This window comes from Anabrus simplex, chromosome 10, assembly GCF_040414725.1.
Source record: "Anabrus simplex isolate iqAnaSimp1 chromosome 10, ASM4041472v1, whole genome shotgun sequence".
Taxonomy (NCBI): domain Eukaryota; kingdom Metazoa; phylum Arthropoda; class Insecta; order Orthoptera; family Tettigoniidae; genus Anabrus; species Anabrus simplex.
The window spans coordinates 117142194-117161100 of record NC_090274.1 but is presented as its reverse complement, the minus strand read 5'-3'; the positions used below and the strand labels follow the sequence as shown (position 1 = coordinate 117161100).

At 38.3% G+C, this 18907-nt stretch overlaps 1 protein-coding gene across 1 annotated transcript in view; it reads right to left on the bottom strand.

Annotated features, from left to right (window-relative positions):
- The window catches only part of LOC136882202 (zinc finger protein OZF-like), a 61090-nt gene that overhangs the window by 22649 nt on the left and 19534 nt on the right, over positions 1-18907 (bottom strand). The window contains exon 3 of the mRNA XM_068229365.1: positions 7345-7425. Coding sequence (XP_068085466.1) covers positions 7345-7425 — 81 coding nt within the window. The remainder of the gene's footprint in view (positions 1-7344; positions 7426-18907) is intronic.

The following is an 18907-nucleotide window of genomic DNA, read 5'->3' as shown; positions in this document are numbered from 1 at the left end:
GCTAAATATTGACCACCTATTGGGAAGATCGACACATCTAAAGACTTTAATTGAAAAATCAAAGAGAATGTTAGTTTTTTTCTGAGATTTTGTTCACGTTCGAAATGGAGTTAAAGAACTTATCCAAGTGAATCAAGCCTTCCTATGTGACGTCAAGAACAGCGCCTTTGCTCACATTCATAAGAACCTCTAAATCCTGTTTTATGTTACTGAAGCTATGCTTGAAATCTTGAATGTGTTGACCGACTGCCGAGTATCTATTATGTTTTATGGCATTTACATGCTCCATGTATCTGATTTTGAAGCTCCTCCCGGTCTGTCCGATATACGAGGACTCACAGCTTTTATATTGGGATCTGCAGACACCTTTTTTTGATAAATGTCAGTTTTATTAATTGAGCTGGTATTATATATGATGTCCATATTTCTATTATCAGTTCGAAATGTGATTTTAGTATTATGTTTCTTTAAGATATTTTTAATGCTGTAAATATCTTCATTGAAAGTAAAGGTTGAATAATGATCAGGTTAAGTTTTCTCTATATCTAAATTTGAATTTAAGCAATATCTGCATTTATTGACAATGCGCTCTATGCGCAAATTATATCTAATTCATTACTAAAATTTTCTTAATTTAGAGGTATACTGAATGCCCGGTCTACCATACTGCTGTAGGTGGCACATTTGTGTGCTTTGGGATGGAAAAAACCTTTCTTGATGGTAGTATCTGTCTGTGTCAGTTTCATGTATATATTGCATTCTATCAAACAAGGAAGTCTGTTTAACGTGAGATCTAGAAAATGTATGCTCCATTTGACTCAGATTCCAGAGTGAACTTTACCTGCGGATCAATATTGTTTAAATTGCTAATGGTGGAGCCTGCATCAGTAATTCTTTCGTCAAGGATAACGTGAGTGTCATCTACAAACCTGGCCCAAAATTTCATGTTCGCAAAGTCACTATTGTTATTTACTGCCATATGCTCTAAAGGGTCAATGTATATTTCTGCTAATATCCCTAAGGCCTGTGACTCATAGTCAAACCGTCCTGCAGATATATGCAAATATTAAAAAAGATGAAATTATTTCAACTACTAGTTTCAAAATTACCAAGAAATCTTGGATCTCGAATTTACTGAGGTTACTGTATTTATTTTAATTATATTGGATAATAGGAAAAAGTTTCTTAGTATTGATACTCGGATATATATTTGTTATGTTGAAAGAATGCAATGAGTGGAAAGGCTGTATTTCAAAGCTATCTAGTTTTTTAATTAACTCAATTGTATTTTTCACAGATATTTTCAACAGAAAATTATAATTCTTTCTTAGAAATTTCTGGATAAATTGTGTTAATTTATACGATAGGCTTGGCCTATGATTGATGATGGGGCGTATGGGGATGCCAACCGTATGGATCTTAGGTAAAGCTTTCATTACTGGCAGTCCGGGGTTCATATTTATTAGTTTTGTCTTCTCTTGTTCTCTAAAAAAATGATGTATTTTTAGGGTTGATTTTAGGAGACATTGTATCTGTTGGGTCGGATCTTGTTTAGTCATCGGAAAAGATATCTTCTCGAAAAATTCTTCGGTTTTTCGGCATAATCTGTTTTTCCATTATTACTGTCATGTTCCCTTTATGTGCCCTAGAGATAATGAGGTTCTTATCTTTAATTTTTCTTTTTGAGGTTTATTACCTGTTGCCGTTCTACAAAATGTTCTTGGTTTCTATTGTTACTAGTAGGTAATGTTGTTCTTTTTGATACAAGGATTTTGTTCAGTTTTCTCCTAATATCGAACCTGACCTCATCTTGTATTTCCGGGGGCATTTTATTAACAGCTACTTCCGACTCAATAATCATTTTGGCAGTGGCATTGATTATATTCGTGTTCGGCCAATTGTGTTTCAGATCTTTTTCTAGTATCGTGTTTTCCTGTTCTGTTAGTACTGTTTTTGACAAATTTATAACGGGAGGGTGAAATTTCTCAATCAAGGTATTTAAATGGTTATGATTTCCCTTTCCCTTTTTGTACTGGTTTTTCGTCACATTAGCCTTAAGTGTGTTGAGATTTTTGTCTGATACGAGCTGTTTTTGGGCTAATATTTTCTGCTCTCTTCTTGAAAATTTCTCCTTTCCTCTCAAGAAGAGAGCAGAAAATACATTACGTTCAACATAGCGACTAACTTAATAGGTGTTATTTATTTATTTATTTATGAATCGAAAGTTATTCTATTTCAAATGTTTTATTAAATGACAATGAAAATGTAAATTTTGACACAAAGAAACATTTTATTCTTTTTTAGAGAGCAGAGCAGAATTAAAATTTCAGCATATAGTGACAAATTTAATAGATTTTATGCATTTATGATTGGAAAATTTCTATTTTAAAGTCTGTAATGAATGGCATAGTAAGTACCATAAGTCAAGTTGAAACACAAAGAAATATTTCAAAAATTTCAAGATTTATATATAGCCTAACTGTCCTGTTTATTAGTATATTTGTACCAATTCCAAAGATTACTGAAGTTTTGGCACCACTGAAGAACAGAGTAGTTAGCTCTCGAGACATGCATGGTAATTAAGTATAATAAAATGTGTAAAGTATTGACAAGGTGGGAAAGTGTTCTAGACAAATTTGAATATATGTCAATACGGACAAGATTAATCAACATGGTGAAAATAATCAATGCTAACAATATTCTCACCATAAAATGGAAAGACAGAAAGGATGTGCATTTACTTTCAACTGGTGATAAGGACTTGGACTTTGATGTAAAATTCAAAGAAAATGAGGTGGAGGAGAGGAGGTAGTGAAAAACCCAAGGGTATTGCAAGGTACAAGTGGAAAATGAATGCAGTATATCGTCAAGACCAAGTCCTTACATGTTTCCACACAACGCAATGGACTATCAAGGGTTTTAAAAAGATAATGCTGTATCTATTGGATATGGCTATCTTCAATTCATACATTGTGTTCATGTAGGTTACTGGCAGGTGGCTGCATTATACAGATTTTTTCACAGCATTTGCCAAGCGATTGTTGCAGAGTGTTGCTCTCCTGCCCAGAACAACACAAGGAAGAATGCCCAGTCAACACAGCCACCTGAGGCTTCAGGCAAATGTATGGGGACATTTTCCAGTGCCTATTCCTCCAACAGAAAGGAAGAAACATACTTCTAGGCCCTGCAAAGTTGGCAAGGGTCATAAAATAACGTCTGAAGTGAGGTGGCTATATGAAAAACGTGGAATTCCACTTCATCTGGAGAGCTGCTCCAAAAAATATCACACTGAAGACTGAGAAACAGTTAATGAACAGTTAGGCATTGACCTGTGATGTATATAGATTTGAAAAAATGCTACTTTTGGCGAATCCTCAATATACAAAATTAAAACATACTTTTCAAAAATATATAGTTTTCTGTCCCTGCAAGGTTAGAATATTAGTCAGGTTCCAATGGGTTAATTAAAGTATAGTTTCAGAATTCGCCTGGTTTAAATGTGAGAAACCACAGCCATCTTTGGAAGAATGGCTGAAGGAGAAGTGCATGGATGCTCAAGGTTTTATGATCCTAGGAAAGGTACAAACAGCATGCAGGAAAATCAAGGAAGCCTTTGGAGAAAGCAAAACTAGGTAAGAAAGAGTAGAGATGGGTGATACAACAGTGCTGATGGATTGGATATGGAGGAACATAATTAACAGCTTGCTGATAATCCTATGAAACTGCAGTCCAACGACTGGGCTCATTTCGTATGTGCATCTTTCTCACTGTACCCAAGAAAATCCCCTGAACAAGAGCTCAGATGGAAAAACTTCTAGCAAAAAAGACAAAGCAGAAATATGGCAAAAACATATCCAATACCAGTATCAAGGTAAAGAAGTAGATGATAGGGTTCTGGAAATATAACAAGGTTGTTGATGCTGATGAAATGGGAGTCCCAATTTTGAGGTCAGAATTCGAGAAGTTTTGAAAGACATAAGTATAAACAAGGCACCAGGAATTGACGACATACTCTCAAAATAACTTGACTGTCGTAAGAGAAACCAGAATGGTGAGGTTATTCCATTTATTGTGCAAGATACATGGAAAAGGAGACTTGGCATACGATTTTTGGTTGAATAAAGTTATATCTATTCAAATGAAAGCCGGTGCTGACAAGTGTGAAAACTATCGCACCATTAGTTTAGTATGGAAAGACAATTTAACACTGAGTTGGAGAACATCCAATTTGGCTACAGAAGAAATGTAAGAACACATGAAGCAATCCTGAGTTTACGTCTGATCTTAGAGGATTGAATTAAGAAGGACAAGCTCACATACATAGTGTCAGCAGAACAACAAAAGGCATTCATTATCAGATACCGAGAAAGAAGAATAATTTACAATCTGCAAAAAAACAGTCTGCTGTGATAAGAATCAAAGACTTTGAGAAAGCAGCAGTATTTCATAAGGGAGTGAGGCAGGACTGGATGTACCCCCTCTTTCACAACATTCATATATAAGAAAGAGGTAGTAAAGAAAATCAAAGAGCAATTTGGAAAGGATATCGCAATCAAAGGAGAGGAAATCAAATCTCTGTAATTTTCTCATGATATTGTTATTTTATCTCAGTCTGCAGAAGATCTGGAGAAATTGTTGAATGATACAGACAGAGTCTTGGGGAAGGAGTAAAAGACCAAAATAAATAAATCCAAAATGAAAGTAATGGAGTGCGGTAGAACAAAGTCAGCTGACGCAGGAATAATTAGATTAGGAAATGAACTTCCAAAGGTAGGAGATGAATATTGTTACTTGGGTAGTAAATAAACTAACGACAGCAGAAGTGATGAGGACATAAAATGCAGACTGCAGTCTAGCACATGCAAGGAAGGACTTTCTCCAGAAAACAAATTTGCACCTTTCAAACCGTGATAAACAGGTTACTGAGATGTTTTTGAACACGTTAGTCTGGAGCATGGTGTTATATGGAAGAAAAACATCGACAATAACTAGCTCAGAAAGAAAAGAGGGTAGAAGTTCCTGAAATATAGTGTTAAAGATGAATGCTGAAGGTGAGCTGGGTAGATCGAATCACGAATGAAGAGAAACAGAATTAAATTGGTAAGAGATCAATTTGGCTAAATTTGACAAGAAGAGATAGAATGATAGGACATATCTTAAGACATCCAGGACTTAGTCAGTTGGTTTTTGAGGGAAGTCTAGTCAGTAAGAACAGTAGGGGTAGACCAAGATATGAATATGACAAGCAGATCAGAGCAGATGTATGATGTAGTAGTTATCTAGAGATGAAAAGGACACCACACGATAGGGGCACATGAAAAGTTGCATTAAACCAGTCTTTGGACTGACGACTCAAATAATAACAAGTGAGAAATTGTGCCCTGGTTAACAGAGACTGCAATTTGTTTCCAAGAGGACATGCTGAGAACCCGGTTATATTCATTAATCTAGATGAATAAGCCAGACCAGTGCACTTATAAAGTAGAATGTATTTAAGCCAACATGGTCATACTGTATTACACATTTCTCCATATCACCCAGAACTGAATCCCATTAAGCTGATATAGTCAAGTGTCAAGAATGGCATTTCTGAACAAAATGTGATGATCACAATGGAAGCATTTCTATAATTTATAGTGAACAAATTGCTTCTAGTAAAAACAAGGACTGGATTTAAAATTTGTGAGCATGTAAATAAATTTGAAGATCAGTAATTTCAACTGAAGGTTTATTGGACCATTGTAAACACACACGTTGGAAGTGAAATGGACAGAAATAGTGACAGTGATGGAAGCAATACTGAAACCGCAAGAGAAAGTGGTAATAAAACCACAGACACTGCCAGAGGATGTGAAATAGGCAATGATACAGAATATGATGAAACAGTGGGAGGGGCATTCTCTAAGAGATTTAGTATGATTAGATATAGGGACAGGGAATGATCCATAGTCTTCTATCAAGTGATTAACAGTCGCCATAAGACCTATCTGTGTCGGCACGACGTAAAGCCCCTAGCAAAAAAAAAAAAAGTGATTAACATACTCAGTTATATGTAATGTGCAGTTATGTGTGTAATTATTGGAAGGTTTTGTGAAAGGCTCCTTAACAGGAATACTATAATTTTCAATAAGATTGTATGTTTCATAAGGCATGCATTATACAATATCCTCACTTATACTCTTCTATGTATGCTCGAACTTAGTCCTTGTCACCATCCACTACAGCGCACTCCCTGTCCTGCACTTAAACGAGTGATCTCCACAATTTGCAAAAGCTGTACCCAAAGATTGTGACTTTGTACTCAACACCACAAAAGCAATGTAAAACAGAAACCTAAACTGCCAGAAATTGCTCTGATGTACAACATAGAGGCAGATAGGGTAAAAAAATAAGGTATATCTGGGGAGTAACATAGGACCATTGTGCTGAAATCAAATGCTAGACAGAGAAACTAGTCTATCTTCATTAGCATGTGGTAACTCCTATCCTGAAACAATCACAGAACAAAGCTCAAAAAGAGAATAACGAAGTGCTGTGGCCTCTCCACCCTACCCACAGAAAAGAGAATCCAAACTTTCAAGATGTGGATATATAATGTCAAATTGTATAATTCCTGTGGGTTGTTTTCATGTTGCACCAACGGAGACAGGTCTTATACCAACAACTGGATAAGAAAGGGCTAGAAGTAAAAAGGAAGCAGCCGTCGCCTTAATTAAGGTACAGCCCCAGCATATTAATGATATGAAAATGGGAAACCATAAAAACCACCTTCAGGGCAGCCGACAGTGGGGTACCTCACACAACGAGCTGTCGACCTCAGCTTATTAAGACAATTTAACTCAAGAGATTGAAACACGTGTATCACATTGTGGGGACTCCTATAAAGGACAGTGTGTTACAAATAATATTTTGAGGAAAACCATTAGGCAAAAGAGGACTTAGAAGAAGAAGAAGACAGGACATCTCTGATCAACATTTTGAAGAAATGGGTTGGAGCTCTTTGGCACATGACAAAAGGAAGATAGCCATGCTCGTAGCCTAAATCTGGTTAGGATAAGGTAGCAGTAACAGTGAAGAAACCAGCCACCAGATGCCATGCAGTGGAGGGACTTTGAACAATAACAGTTGCTATATATTACCTAGCATAAATGTTCGAACTACATGACGAAAATATGAAAATCATCTCAAAATGTTGGAAATCTCACTATACATATTTCCAAGGATCTTCAAAATGCCTGCTTTAAAATGAGGAGTTACTTAATGAAGTCTATTCAGCAGTTTGTTGCAATATCCATTATCAGAAAAAATGTCTTCAAGATATTAGATTACTTCAAATGTGTTCACCTGTGTTTCTCTTGGCACTGCCAACTCTGATTTTGGTTCTTCTTTCAAATGCATCTCTTCTGATATAATGTTGTAGTTGTCCTGTGGAAAAGTCAATATATTAGGCAAATTTTGCAGACACATCGGGATATATATTTATATAGAAGTGGGCTTAACAATTCATCATTTCCTAGTAAATGAGACAGTTTCAGTTTCAAATCTTCATTTTCTTTTGTCAGAAAATCTCCATGTCAAGTACCGGTATCCATAAAAGCATGACAACTAAGAGACCTTCAGGAGTGGAGGAATGTCCTGTTTGAATGCTCAGAATTATTTTTGAAGAGTAGAAAAATTATATAATATAAAACTTGAAAATAATCTGCTCATTATAAACAAACCAATTCTGAACGATTAACAACTTCACAATTTATCACTGTTATCTTTCACATCTGTACCAGCAATTAGAACTTAGCAGGAAAAAGTATCTTCCATATTTCCTCTTGTATATAAAGTGCTCAGCCTGAAGGCAGGGAGGACCCTTAACAGCTCTACGATCAGCTGCCATAGATAGCTAGGTGTCACTGAGGAGGCAAACTAAGGAAATGAAGAGTAAGGTAGTTTTCCATTGCTTTCCTCTTCCAGGCAGACAGTGCTGTTACATACGAGTCTCTCATGTTCACTGAACTGTACACACAGACCAGCTATTTCACACCTTTTCCTATAGGATAAGGCCATATTAGGAGTGGTGTCACCCATACTGCTCATGTCTCAGTCACTTTTATATCGTAAGAGTCAAGGATGAGACTGAGACCCAAAATACAAGCGACAAACTTGTCCTGGGCAAATCCAGAAGACAACAGGCATTGAGCACACAGTATCTCACCAGAGATGGATTAGGGCAGGCCACCTTATATGGAAGCCATAAGCCCAAAACAACATGAACCATAACCTACAGTGAAGGCACGAGTACGTATGGTCAGCTGACAGGGATATTGCAATTTGCTTTACGCTGCACCGACACAGATAGGTCTTTTGGTGACGATGGGATAGGAAAGGGCTAGGAGTGGAAAGGAAGTGACTGAGGCCTTAATTAAGGTACAGCCCCAGCATTTGCTGGCATGAAAACAGGAAACCACAGAAAACCATCCTTAGGGCTGCCAACAGTAGGTTCGAACCACTATTTCCCGAATACACGCTAACAGCTGTATGACCCTAACCGCAGGCCACTTGCTCAATATAGATATATTGTGCATTGTGACAGGACTTCATACGTATTGAGAAGCAAAAGGTCAGATTGTTGTCTCGAGAATGCCAGCCCTATGTTCAGCATATGGCTGCACTAATCAGTGTAACTAATCCCAAGATACATTTTGTTTTAACTAAGTGTTACTGAATTATTACTGACATTCCTTTTGCAAATCCTGTTTGATATCAAACCATTTTAATGTTTAAACAGAGGAAGTACTGCGAGGCAGAGTTATTATTCATTTGAACATGTTTCTGATTTACTTTCTAAAGACCAAGGAATTAACTCAACAATGAGGATGCAAAGAGACAAATTGTATCCCACCCAATACAGTCATTTATGCGCCGCACACTTCCAAGTTAAGTACATGTATCAAATGACCAGTGGCTATTTCTGCCAAACATGACATGGTTCTAAGCATTTTATTTTCCTTCACATTTGCAAACAAAGAAAATAGAGTGCTCACTGCCAATAAAACATAACCAAGAAAACCCACGAGATGCAACCTGTTAAAATTAAAGTATATAAAGTGGGGACTATTAAATAGTTTTAAATTTTCTTTCCATAAACATTTGCTGCTCCTATTTATCATGCACTTTAAAATTGTAGTGATCTGGGTGATGCTGTTTTAAAATTTTATTCTTTAAATCACCAAACCTGTGACCAAAACTACAGCTTATGTCCCATCCCTAAGAAATTAAAGCAGCAATTGGTGCAGGCTACCAGGAAAATAAAACAGCTGAAATCATAGCAAAGCAAGCAAGGAGGAACAGGAGGAAAGTCTTCCATCAGCAAGAAAACATTGAAGGTCTTCATGAGAAACATAATGATTCATGTTCTGGGTGGCTATTTCCAAGAGGTGATCTAAGACCTTATCAGGCTTCAGGCCAACCCAACCATGCATCGATATTCCCAGCATCCCGATTGTTACCGGTACCTCAGGAAAATTTTACACCACCACATCTCCAAAATTTTTGTCACTGGGCAACATCTATTGATGGCAGTTCAGGTTTTACAGCGGAGAGTAGTACGTGAGGCACTATATAATTTTAGAAATAAGCACTGCGTGTTGATAGTTCCAAAATCATGAAAAAGTCGCAGATCAAATATGTAAATGTAGTACGGAGCAAGTTTTTGAAGAGTAGCAAGACATAGATAGAGATAGAGAGGGAGAGAGAAAGATAGAGAGGGAGAGAGACAGAGGGAAACAAAAAATTCTCATTCACAAACGAAGATATTTTCAGATAAATCCAACTGCTTCAGCAAGGAAAAGCAGCAGGAAGTGATCAAATTACTGGGGAGGTATTAAAGACAATGGGGTGGTACATAGTGCCTTATTTAAAATTTCTCTTTGACTATGTCATGAATAATAGTGTAATACCAAAGGAATGGAAGGAATCTATAATAATACCAATTTATAAAGGAAAGGGTGATAAAAGGAAACCAGAGAACTACAGACCAATCAGCCTGACCAGTATAGTTTGTAAAATTCTGGAGAGTTTAATATCGAAGTACATCAGAGGGATATGTGATGATAAAAATTGGTTCATGAGGAGCCAGTATGGATTTAGAAAGAAATTTTCTTGTGAGGCACAACTGGTGGGATTTCAGCAGGACATATCAGATCAGTTGGATTCAGGAGGTCAGTTAGATTGCATAGCCATAGATCTTTCCAAAGCCTTTGATAGAGTGGAACATGGAATATTATTAAAGAAATTGGAGGGAATAGGATTGGACGTAAGGGTTACACGTTGGATAAAAGCATTTCTAAATTCAAGGGTTCAGAAAGTCAAAGTAGAAAATAATGTATCTCAGGAAGAGAAAGTTTGGAAGGGAATTGCACAGGGTAGTATAATCGGTCCGTTACTTTTCTTAATATACGCAAATGATTTAGGGAACAATATAACATCAAAATTAAGATTGTATGCAGATGACATAATTGTTTATAGGGAAATAAACAACATTGAGGATTGTTCAGAATTACAAAGGGACCTTGAAAGTATCCAACAATGGGTTGAAGAAAATAATATGAAGGTTAATGGAGGCAAATCAACTGTTACAACTTTTACAAACAGGAGCTTTAAAACCGAATTTGAATATACTTTGGATGAGGTAGTTATCCAAAAAGATGGCAAGTGCAAATACTTAGGTGTGAGATTTGAAAGTAATTTGCACTGGAAGGGTCATATTGATGACATTGTTGGGAAAGCATACAGATCATTGCATGTCATAATGAGGCTACTTAAAGGATGCAACAAAGAATTAAAAGAAAAAAGTTACTTGAGTATGGTTCATCCATTATTGGAATATGCAAACAGTGTTTGCGATCCTCACTAAGAATACCTAATAAAAGAAATAGATAGTGTGCAGAGGAAAGCAGCAAGATTTGTAACAGGGGATTTCAGGAGAAAGAGTAGTGTATCAGAAATGTTAAAGGAACTTGGGTGGGAAACTTTAAGTAAGAGAAGGGAGAAAACTAGACTTATAGGATTATATAGAGCCTATACAGGAGAAGAAGCATGGGGAGATATCCGTGAGAGGCTTCAGTTGGAAAATAATTATATCGGCAGGACTGACCACAAATATAAAATTAGAAGGAATTTTAGCAGAAGCGATTGGGGTAAATTTTCATTCATTGGGAAGGGTGTGAAGGAGTGGAACAGTTTACCAGGGGTAGTGTTTGATCCTTTTCCAATATCTGTACAGATATTCAAGAAGGGAATAAACAGCAACAGAGAAAATAAATGAAGTGTTAGAGGGCATTCGACCAGTGCAGGTTATTGTAAATAAAAAAATGTGTGTGAATAAATTAATTCCATCCCCTGGTCTAAGGAGTTTGGACAGCCAAAGTAGGGGACTGCCTGTAGGGGTGAAGTACAGTGGGTTCTTCGAGGGCACTGGGACCGCTACGGTAGCTGTGAAGGCCCTTCAGGAACTCTGAAAAGTGGTGGCAAAAGGGGCTCTGGTTAAGACGCAGCAGGTCGTTATGCTACTTAGGATCCAGAACGGGTAAAAAAAAAAAAGTAAATAAATAAATGCAATGTAAATATTAATGTTATACCAGTTGTATAGTATCATTTGAAGTAATTCCACATACTGTATATCAGTTGACTATATTTGTAAGTAGTACAGGAGATATTATAAGTAGAATTTTGTAAACAAAATAAATTCACTAAGGATGAGCTGTGTCTTTAATAGAAAACATTGTTAGCGTAAATTGTATAATATTATATTATAGGAAAAATTTTCTTCTCTTGTTAATTTAATATTTAGTGCTTGACAATAATGTATTTTAGTGTACCATTTGCCACCGAGGTAGACACCTCATTTGCAAATAAAGAGATTTTGATTTGATATGTGCGGATCGGCACTTTGCTTAATGAACTACAACTAAAAATACACATTTGATCCTAGACTTCTTCATACCATTGAATTTCCAACACACTGTGCTCCCTAAACTGTTATGGTGCTTCTTAGACAGCATCTGATGGAATTTTTTAAACTTCACATTTTATTTACCTTTGCATTGTCTTTTATACTTATTTGTGATCGGCTGATGATGACCAAGAATAATGGTCAAAACTGGTACCAATTATAATTAAGCAGGAATGTAAAAATTACATTTCTTATTTTAATAGAATTGGAAGGTTGAACTAGCATAAATCATCTTCTAACTTAATAGTGTGTATTTGCATCTTTTGCAGTGTTACATAATATCAGCTTCATATCCGTACTGGCAGTACTGAATTATACACCTACAAGACTTAATTACATCCTCCTAATCAACACAAACTTCCAGGTAACTTCAATGATAACTTCAGGCCATGCTGACAATGGAGGATAACATTAACACTGCACTAAAGCAATTCATATCTTGTATTGAATATGAGGATTCAATAGAGCCCTATAAAGGTATAATTCCTTTGTAGTGCACAAGCACTGACACATGTGGATTGGTGCAGTGTAATCAGTCTACATTTAACACATCCTTTTCTTATCATCGTAACCCCACCAATGTGGACCCAATGTTTGGGAAGCCAGGCTCTGCCTGTCATAAGTCAGGACAAAGGGCGAGTGATTGAGGAGTAACACCTCATTAAAAAACCTTGGTCCAGCTGACCCGGCTGGTAGTCCCATGTAAGGGTCCCTAGCCAGGGTTAGGGCGAAGACCTCAACGGCAGTGAAGGCGGAGAAGAGGGACTTCAGAACGGTGGAATTGGCGGAAGGGGCAACCCTCCTATTCTGGGTAAATAGGAACTACTGCCTTGCAGTAGAAGTGGGAACTTCAAAGGCTAAGGGAAGAAACACCGACAGAAAATCAGCCTGGTGCCTCAGGCTTAAGATGGCAGCCCCGTCAAGGCACTCGGAAGCAGAGGGTTAATCACTCGCTCTTCTTAAATAATCTGATTATCGAAACCGAAGCAAAATTACAAAACCGGACAGATAATCTGACGATGACCTTTGGCATGAAGAGAATAACGAAAATTGGTTTCTGGAATGTGAGGACCTTGAGGGAGAAACGCAGACTAAAACAAGTGACGTGGGAAATGAAGAACTACGGGCTGGATATTCTGGGATTGAGTGAGGTGAGGTGGCCAGGATTTGGCGAGATACAGACAACAGATGGAATTACATTTCTATATTCTCGTGGTGAGAACGAAGAGCACAGGGATGGAGTGGGGTTGCTGCTCAGTAGAAATGCAATGAGAAGTCTTATGGAGTGGAAGCCGATTTCCAGTAGGCTATTGACTGCTAGATTCAAGACGAAGATCAGGAATGTGACCATTATCCAATGCTATGCACCTACAGAACAATCGGAGTTGGAAAGAAAGGAAGAATTCTACCAAATGTTGCGGGATGCCACAATGAAAAAGTAAGAAGGATATTCTCATAGTTATGGGAGATTTCAATGCGAAGGTTGGCTCAAAAAATGAAGGATTGGAACATATCATAGGTATACACGGTCTTGGCGAGATGAATGAAAATGGGGAAAAGTTTACGGAATATTGTGCCAGTCAAGACTTGGTGATAGGTAGCACGGTGTTCCCGCATAGGCGGTGTCATAAGGGTGTCTCCTGATCAAGTCACGGAAAATCCATTTGATCACACTGCGCTGAGCAGGAGGTCCAGAAGGAGTTTGGAAGATGTTAGGAACAAGAGAGGGGCGGACATTGGCAGTGACCATCATCTTGTTGTCGCCAACTTCCGTATAAAGATCGTGGCAGTCCACCAGAAGCTCAACACTCGGCAAAAGAAGTTTGATGCTGGTAGCTAAAGAATCAGCAGACGTTGGAACAATTTCAACTGCAACTTAGCAACAGATTCCAGGTGTTGGATTCCGAGATAGAGAAGGATGTGGAAACTGTAAGGAGCGAGGTGAAGAACATCTTTGTGGAAACAAGTGAGAAGCAGCTCGGGTACAAAAACTACCTGCGGAAGGAATGGATATCTGATCAGACCTGGCACAAGAAAAATTATAGGAAGGAGATAAAGGCCAAACTAAATATATGCAAAACTAGACAGCAGAAGGCTCAAACACAAGCTGAGTATTCAGTAGCAGATAAGGAAGAAAAAAGAGGAGTATGCAAAAGGATCACAGGAAGTGGATTGATGAGCAGGCAGAGAAAGCAGAACAGGCGGCAAAAAGGGGTGATATAAAGGAGCTTTATGGTATCACAAAGATACTTTCGAAGGAAGGTTTCAATAAAACTAGGCCTGTGAAGAGCACGACAGGCGAGATCCTCACTACGTGCGAGCAGCAGCTGAGTAGATGGAGGGAACACTTTGCGGAGGTTTTTAATAGAGATGTGGGACTGGTAAATGAGCAGAAAGGAGAAGGTGAGGAAGAAGCAGATGGTGATCCAGGCATCGGCCTTGACTCTCCAACCCAGGGTGAGATACGGACAGCATTGAAGCAAATGAAAAATTGGAAGGCACCAGGTCTGGACAACATTCCAGTGGAAATACTGAAAGCAGACCTTGATACTACAATAAAATTGCTGCACCCACTGCTGGAGAAGATATGGAAAGAGGAAAAAATACCGACCGACTGGAAGAAGGGGCTGATAGTCAAGTTACCGAAAAAAGGGAACACAACAAACTGCAACAACTGGAGGGGTATCACCTTGCTCTCCATTCCAAGCAAAGTGCTGTCGCGAGTCATCCTGAATCGCATAAAGGATTCAATCGAAAGAAGACTTCGAAAGGAACAGGTGGGATTTCGACAACATCACAGCTGTGCGGAGCTTATCAATACATTTCGGATCATCATAGAACAGAGTGTGGAATGGTGGAGTATCCTCTACCTCGCATTCGTGGACTTTGAGAAAGCCTTTGATTCTGTAAATCAAAGAATTATGTGGAAGACCCTCAAGGAATACAGAATTCCATCAAAGATTATCAACATTATGAAAGAGATGTACGAGGGGTATGAGTGTCAGGTTCTTCATGAAGGGAAACTAACAGAAAAGATAAACGTCAAGTCTGGATTGAGACAGGGGTGTGTTCTTTCTCCCACTCTGTTCCTGCTGGTCTTAGACAGTGTGATGAAGAAGGTAATAGGAGGACGGAAGAGGGGTGTTCAATGGGGGATGAGAGACAAGCTTGAAGATCTTGACTTCGCAGACGACATTTGCCTTATGGAGCAGTGGTACCGGGACATAGAAGATAAACTGAGTAGGTTGCAGAAGGAAGCAGAATGTGCAGGTCTCATGATCAACACAAACAAGACCAAAGAGATGAGGATTAATTCGGATATCATGACCAGCTTGACAGTAAATGGAAAGGATATTGAGCGAGTTGAATCCTTCCTCTACCTTGGAAGTATAGTTACAATGGATGGTGCAGCAGAGGAAGATGTTCGAAGCCTTATCCGGAAGGCAAATGGTGCATTTGTCCAGCTCTATCCCGTGTGGAAGAATAGAAACATCTCCAGGAAAACTAAGCTTCGCCTCTTCAACAGCAATGTAAAGTCGATTCTTCTATACGGCTGTGAAACATGGAAAGTTACAAAACAGATCAATAACCAGCTACAGGTGTTCATAAATAGATGTCTGCATCGCATAACAAATGTGAGGTGGCCAGACATAATCTCTAATGAAGATCTTTGGACCATGACCAATCAGCAGCCGATTGACATCCAGATCAAGGAGAGGAAATGGCGCTGGATCGGCCACACATTAAGGAAGCCAGATGGAGCTGTTGAGAGGGCAGTGCTGGACTGGAACCCTCAAGGCACCAGAAAGCGAGGTCGGCCAAAGAGGACGATCAAAAAGGAAATCGCAGAGGTTGACAAGACCTACAGCGAAGTGAAGAGAATGGCCAGGAACCGTACTGTGTGGAGAAATTTCGCCAAGGCCCTATGCTCCAGAGGGAGCAACAGGAAATAAGTCAAAGTCAAGTTTCTTATCATCGTGGTTGAGATGCACACTATGGAAGATATGACACATTTATTGTTCTTTGCCTCAGTGCTTAGACATTCATGTTTTTCTATAGGTGTCAGTTCAGAAAATCTGCAACAGGCCACAATTATTATTACTGTATTATTGTTGTTATTATTATTATTATTATTATTATTAGTATTATTATTATTATCATCATCATCAATATTCTGAATGACTAAATTAAGATGAGAAAGACCATTCCTTGTAAATTTTGTTTCATTCTTATTCTAATAGCAAGACTCTTCCTTAATTGGTCCATCTGATCAAAAATCACCATCAAGGAGGTGAACTAAAAGTGAACCAACACTCAAATCAGATAGCATTTTAGTATATCATGTAATAAGGCAATAAACAGATGATTTTGTGTAAGAAGGCATTTAGTATTTTGTACTGCATAAAGAACAGAGGAATATTCCGGGTAACTTCAGACCATGCTGCAAATAGTGGCAAACACGTACACTGCGCTAATGCAATTGTTATCCATGAGCACATTATGAAATGTCCCGTTAATGGGATAGATACATACTGTAACCGTTCATCACCATGCCATAGACATGTTAGGAGGTTTTGTCAACCATATACGCCGTTTTCCGCAACATTCTGAGACATATAGTGTCGTAGTTAACAATTCACGCCCCTAACCGGGACACGAGTTGCGATACGCAAGCTCGAAGGGAGCAGCCCTCTGTGCTGTATCGAGAAAATGATAGCGTATTACCGTGGAACCTTGAAATCGTGCTCTCATTCGGAGCGAGAAAGGAGAAGAGATGACGCTACGCGGAAAAGTGTATTTTGTCAGAGAGTGGGGTAAATTAAGGTGTGTTAACCGTAGAAATAAAAATCCTTACCAATTCAACACCGCATTCATTGGTGCCAATTCACCATATCTAACTAATAAGGAGAAGAAGAATACTTTATTTTATCTAACCTATGGAAATGTATAAGTCAGGACTCATTCGAACTGGCGTATTTTATGCAACTTGATGATGCACATAAACGGAATACTTTAATAGTGGATCGGTAATGATGCACGTCATATAGCAGTGCGCAGATTGAAGCCGAGTGCTAAGATTTGGCAACGTGAGGAAAAAGGTGGGAGTTGTTACGAGAGAAACCAACACGCGTGAATTTATAAAAGGACACTTGCAAGATTGTGAACGACCCGCTTATCGGATGGACATTAAACGAAATCAGTATAAAACAGGGGTCAAGAGCTATAATTTGATTACTCTCACGTCGCTGAAAGATTACGTTTAGCAGAGCCGAATTTTCACTAGGGGCATGGTTTACCACCTCTCCGACCACTCTGCCAAAATACTATAAATCGAACGAGATAAAGTATGGCAGTGATTAATAGAGGTGTTATTTCAACATTTATACCTTTAAATATTTGTGACTTCAATGACGGCTTATGATGCAATTATCAAAGAACGGGCGAACCCATCAGGTTGCTTAGAATTAGTGAGACAGTCGATTACGTTCAGTAATTAATAGTGGCCGATTTTAAGGCATTTAAACAGTTAGTGACGCTCAGTAAATTAAAAGAACGGTGTTCGTGTTAGGAAAACGTTGCATACTACCTGGACACTCGTGGTAACAATTAGTCAGGCAGTGTAATTAAAGGGAAAATGAATAGTGATTTATACAAACCTATGGGAGATTCGGATTAGTCCATTAGAATTAATAAGTGGATCTAATCACCAGTAGGTTCTTTGAAGATACGTAAAGAGTGTTCATAAACCAATTTCCCATTTTTGCCTCTATGTTCATGAGTGATCGTCGAACCCAGGATTGGAATCAACGAGAGTCGCGTCTAGTGCCAGGGTTCACCTCTTCAGGGAACATCTAGAGATTACAACAGTGAAAGACCACAATTCAAGACATGGACGGTACCAAAAGGGAAAGGAACCAAGGACTATTTAAGAGTTAACCTGTCGTCATGAAGATCTAAAAGCTCCAGGTGTACCCTCAAGATGACAGCAAACCACATGCAGTATCGATAAGTACATTTTCTGAAATATACTAAACCATGAAAATTGCACGTACATATCGACATATTTGTAAATAAAAGACTTGTTTATTTTATGTAATTAATAATATTAAATGTAGGGAACAGTATACGCGTATGACTGGGAAATATTATTTTATTAATTCAATTAGGATTTTCTTCTGTGATTTAAGGATAATCACTAATATTTCAGCGGTCTTATTTGCATGAATTAGTACATAAGATCCCATAGAATTTAGTGTGTGTGGAGCATATGTTTTAAGGGAGAATGGCACTTCAGCTAAATTTATAACTTTTTCTTAATGTTACTAACCGCTATGGATCTTCATAATAATCTGAATATATATTATGTATTTGCCTTTGCTGGCAGGACCTAGCGTTTACAGTGCACTATGTCTTCTGGTATGGGCTGGAGCAATTTTGTTACTTTATCCTTGGCTTCGACAAAATGAAAGTGACCGAGATATGAGTGATGCTAGTAATGCCATTCCTTATGCAGCGAGTCCCTGCTATGAATGGTGTGAAAATGTAGCTGATAGGGTCGGTTGGTTCAGGCATTTCAGTGGGCTTGACAGACTGATATGTAATAGCAACTTCTGGCTCGTTGAGGAAAGCAACAGAAAACTACCTCACTCCTCATTTCCCTAGTACGCTTCTTCAGTGATGCCTAGGCCATCTATGACAGCTGATGGCGGAGGTGTTGAGGATCCAACCAGTCTTCGGACTGATGACCAAACATACAGATTATGTATTCGCGTCACATGGTAATGCATGTATTTTATAAATCCCATAATAATAATTAAAAATATGATCACTGAAGATGTTCAAGCCTGAGGTGCAACTTGTGAATTATATAGATTCGCGAGTGAGATGGAATTAGTTCAATTA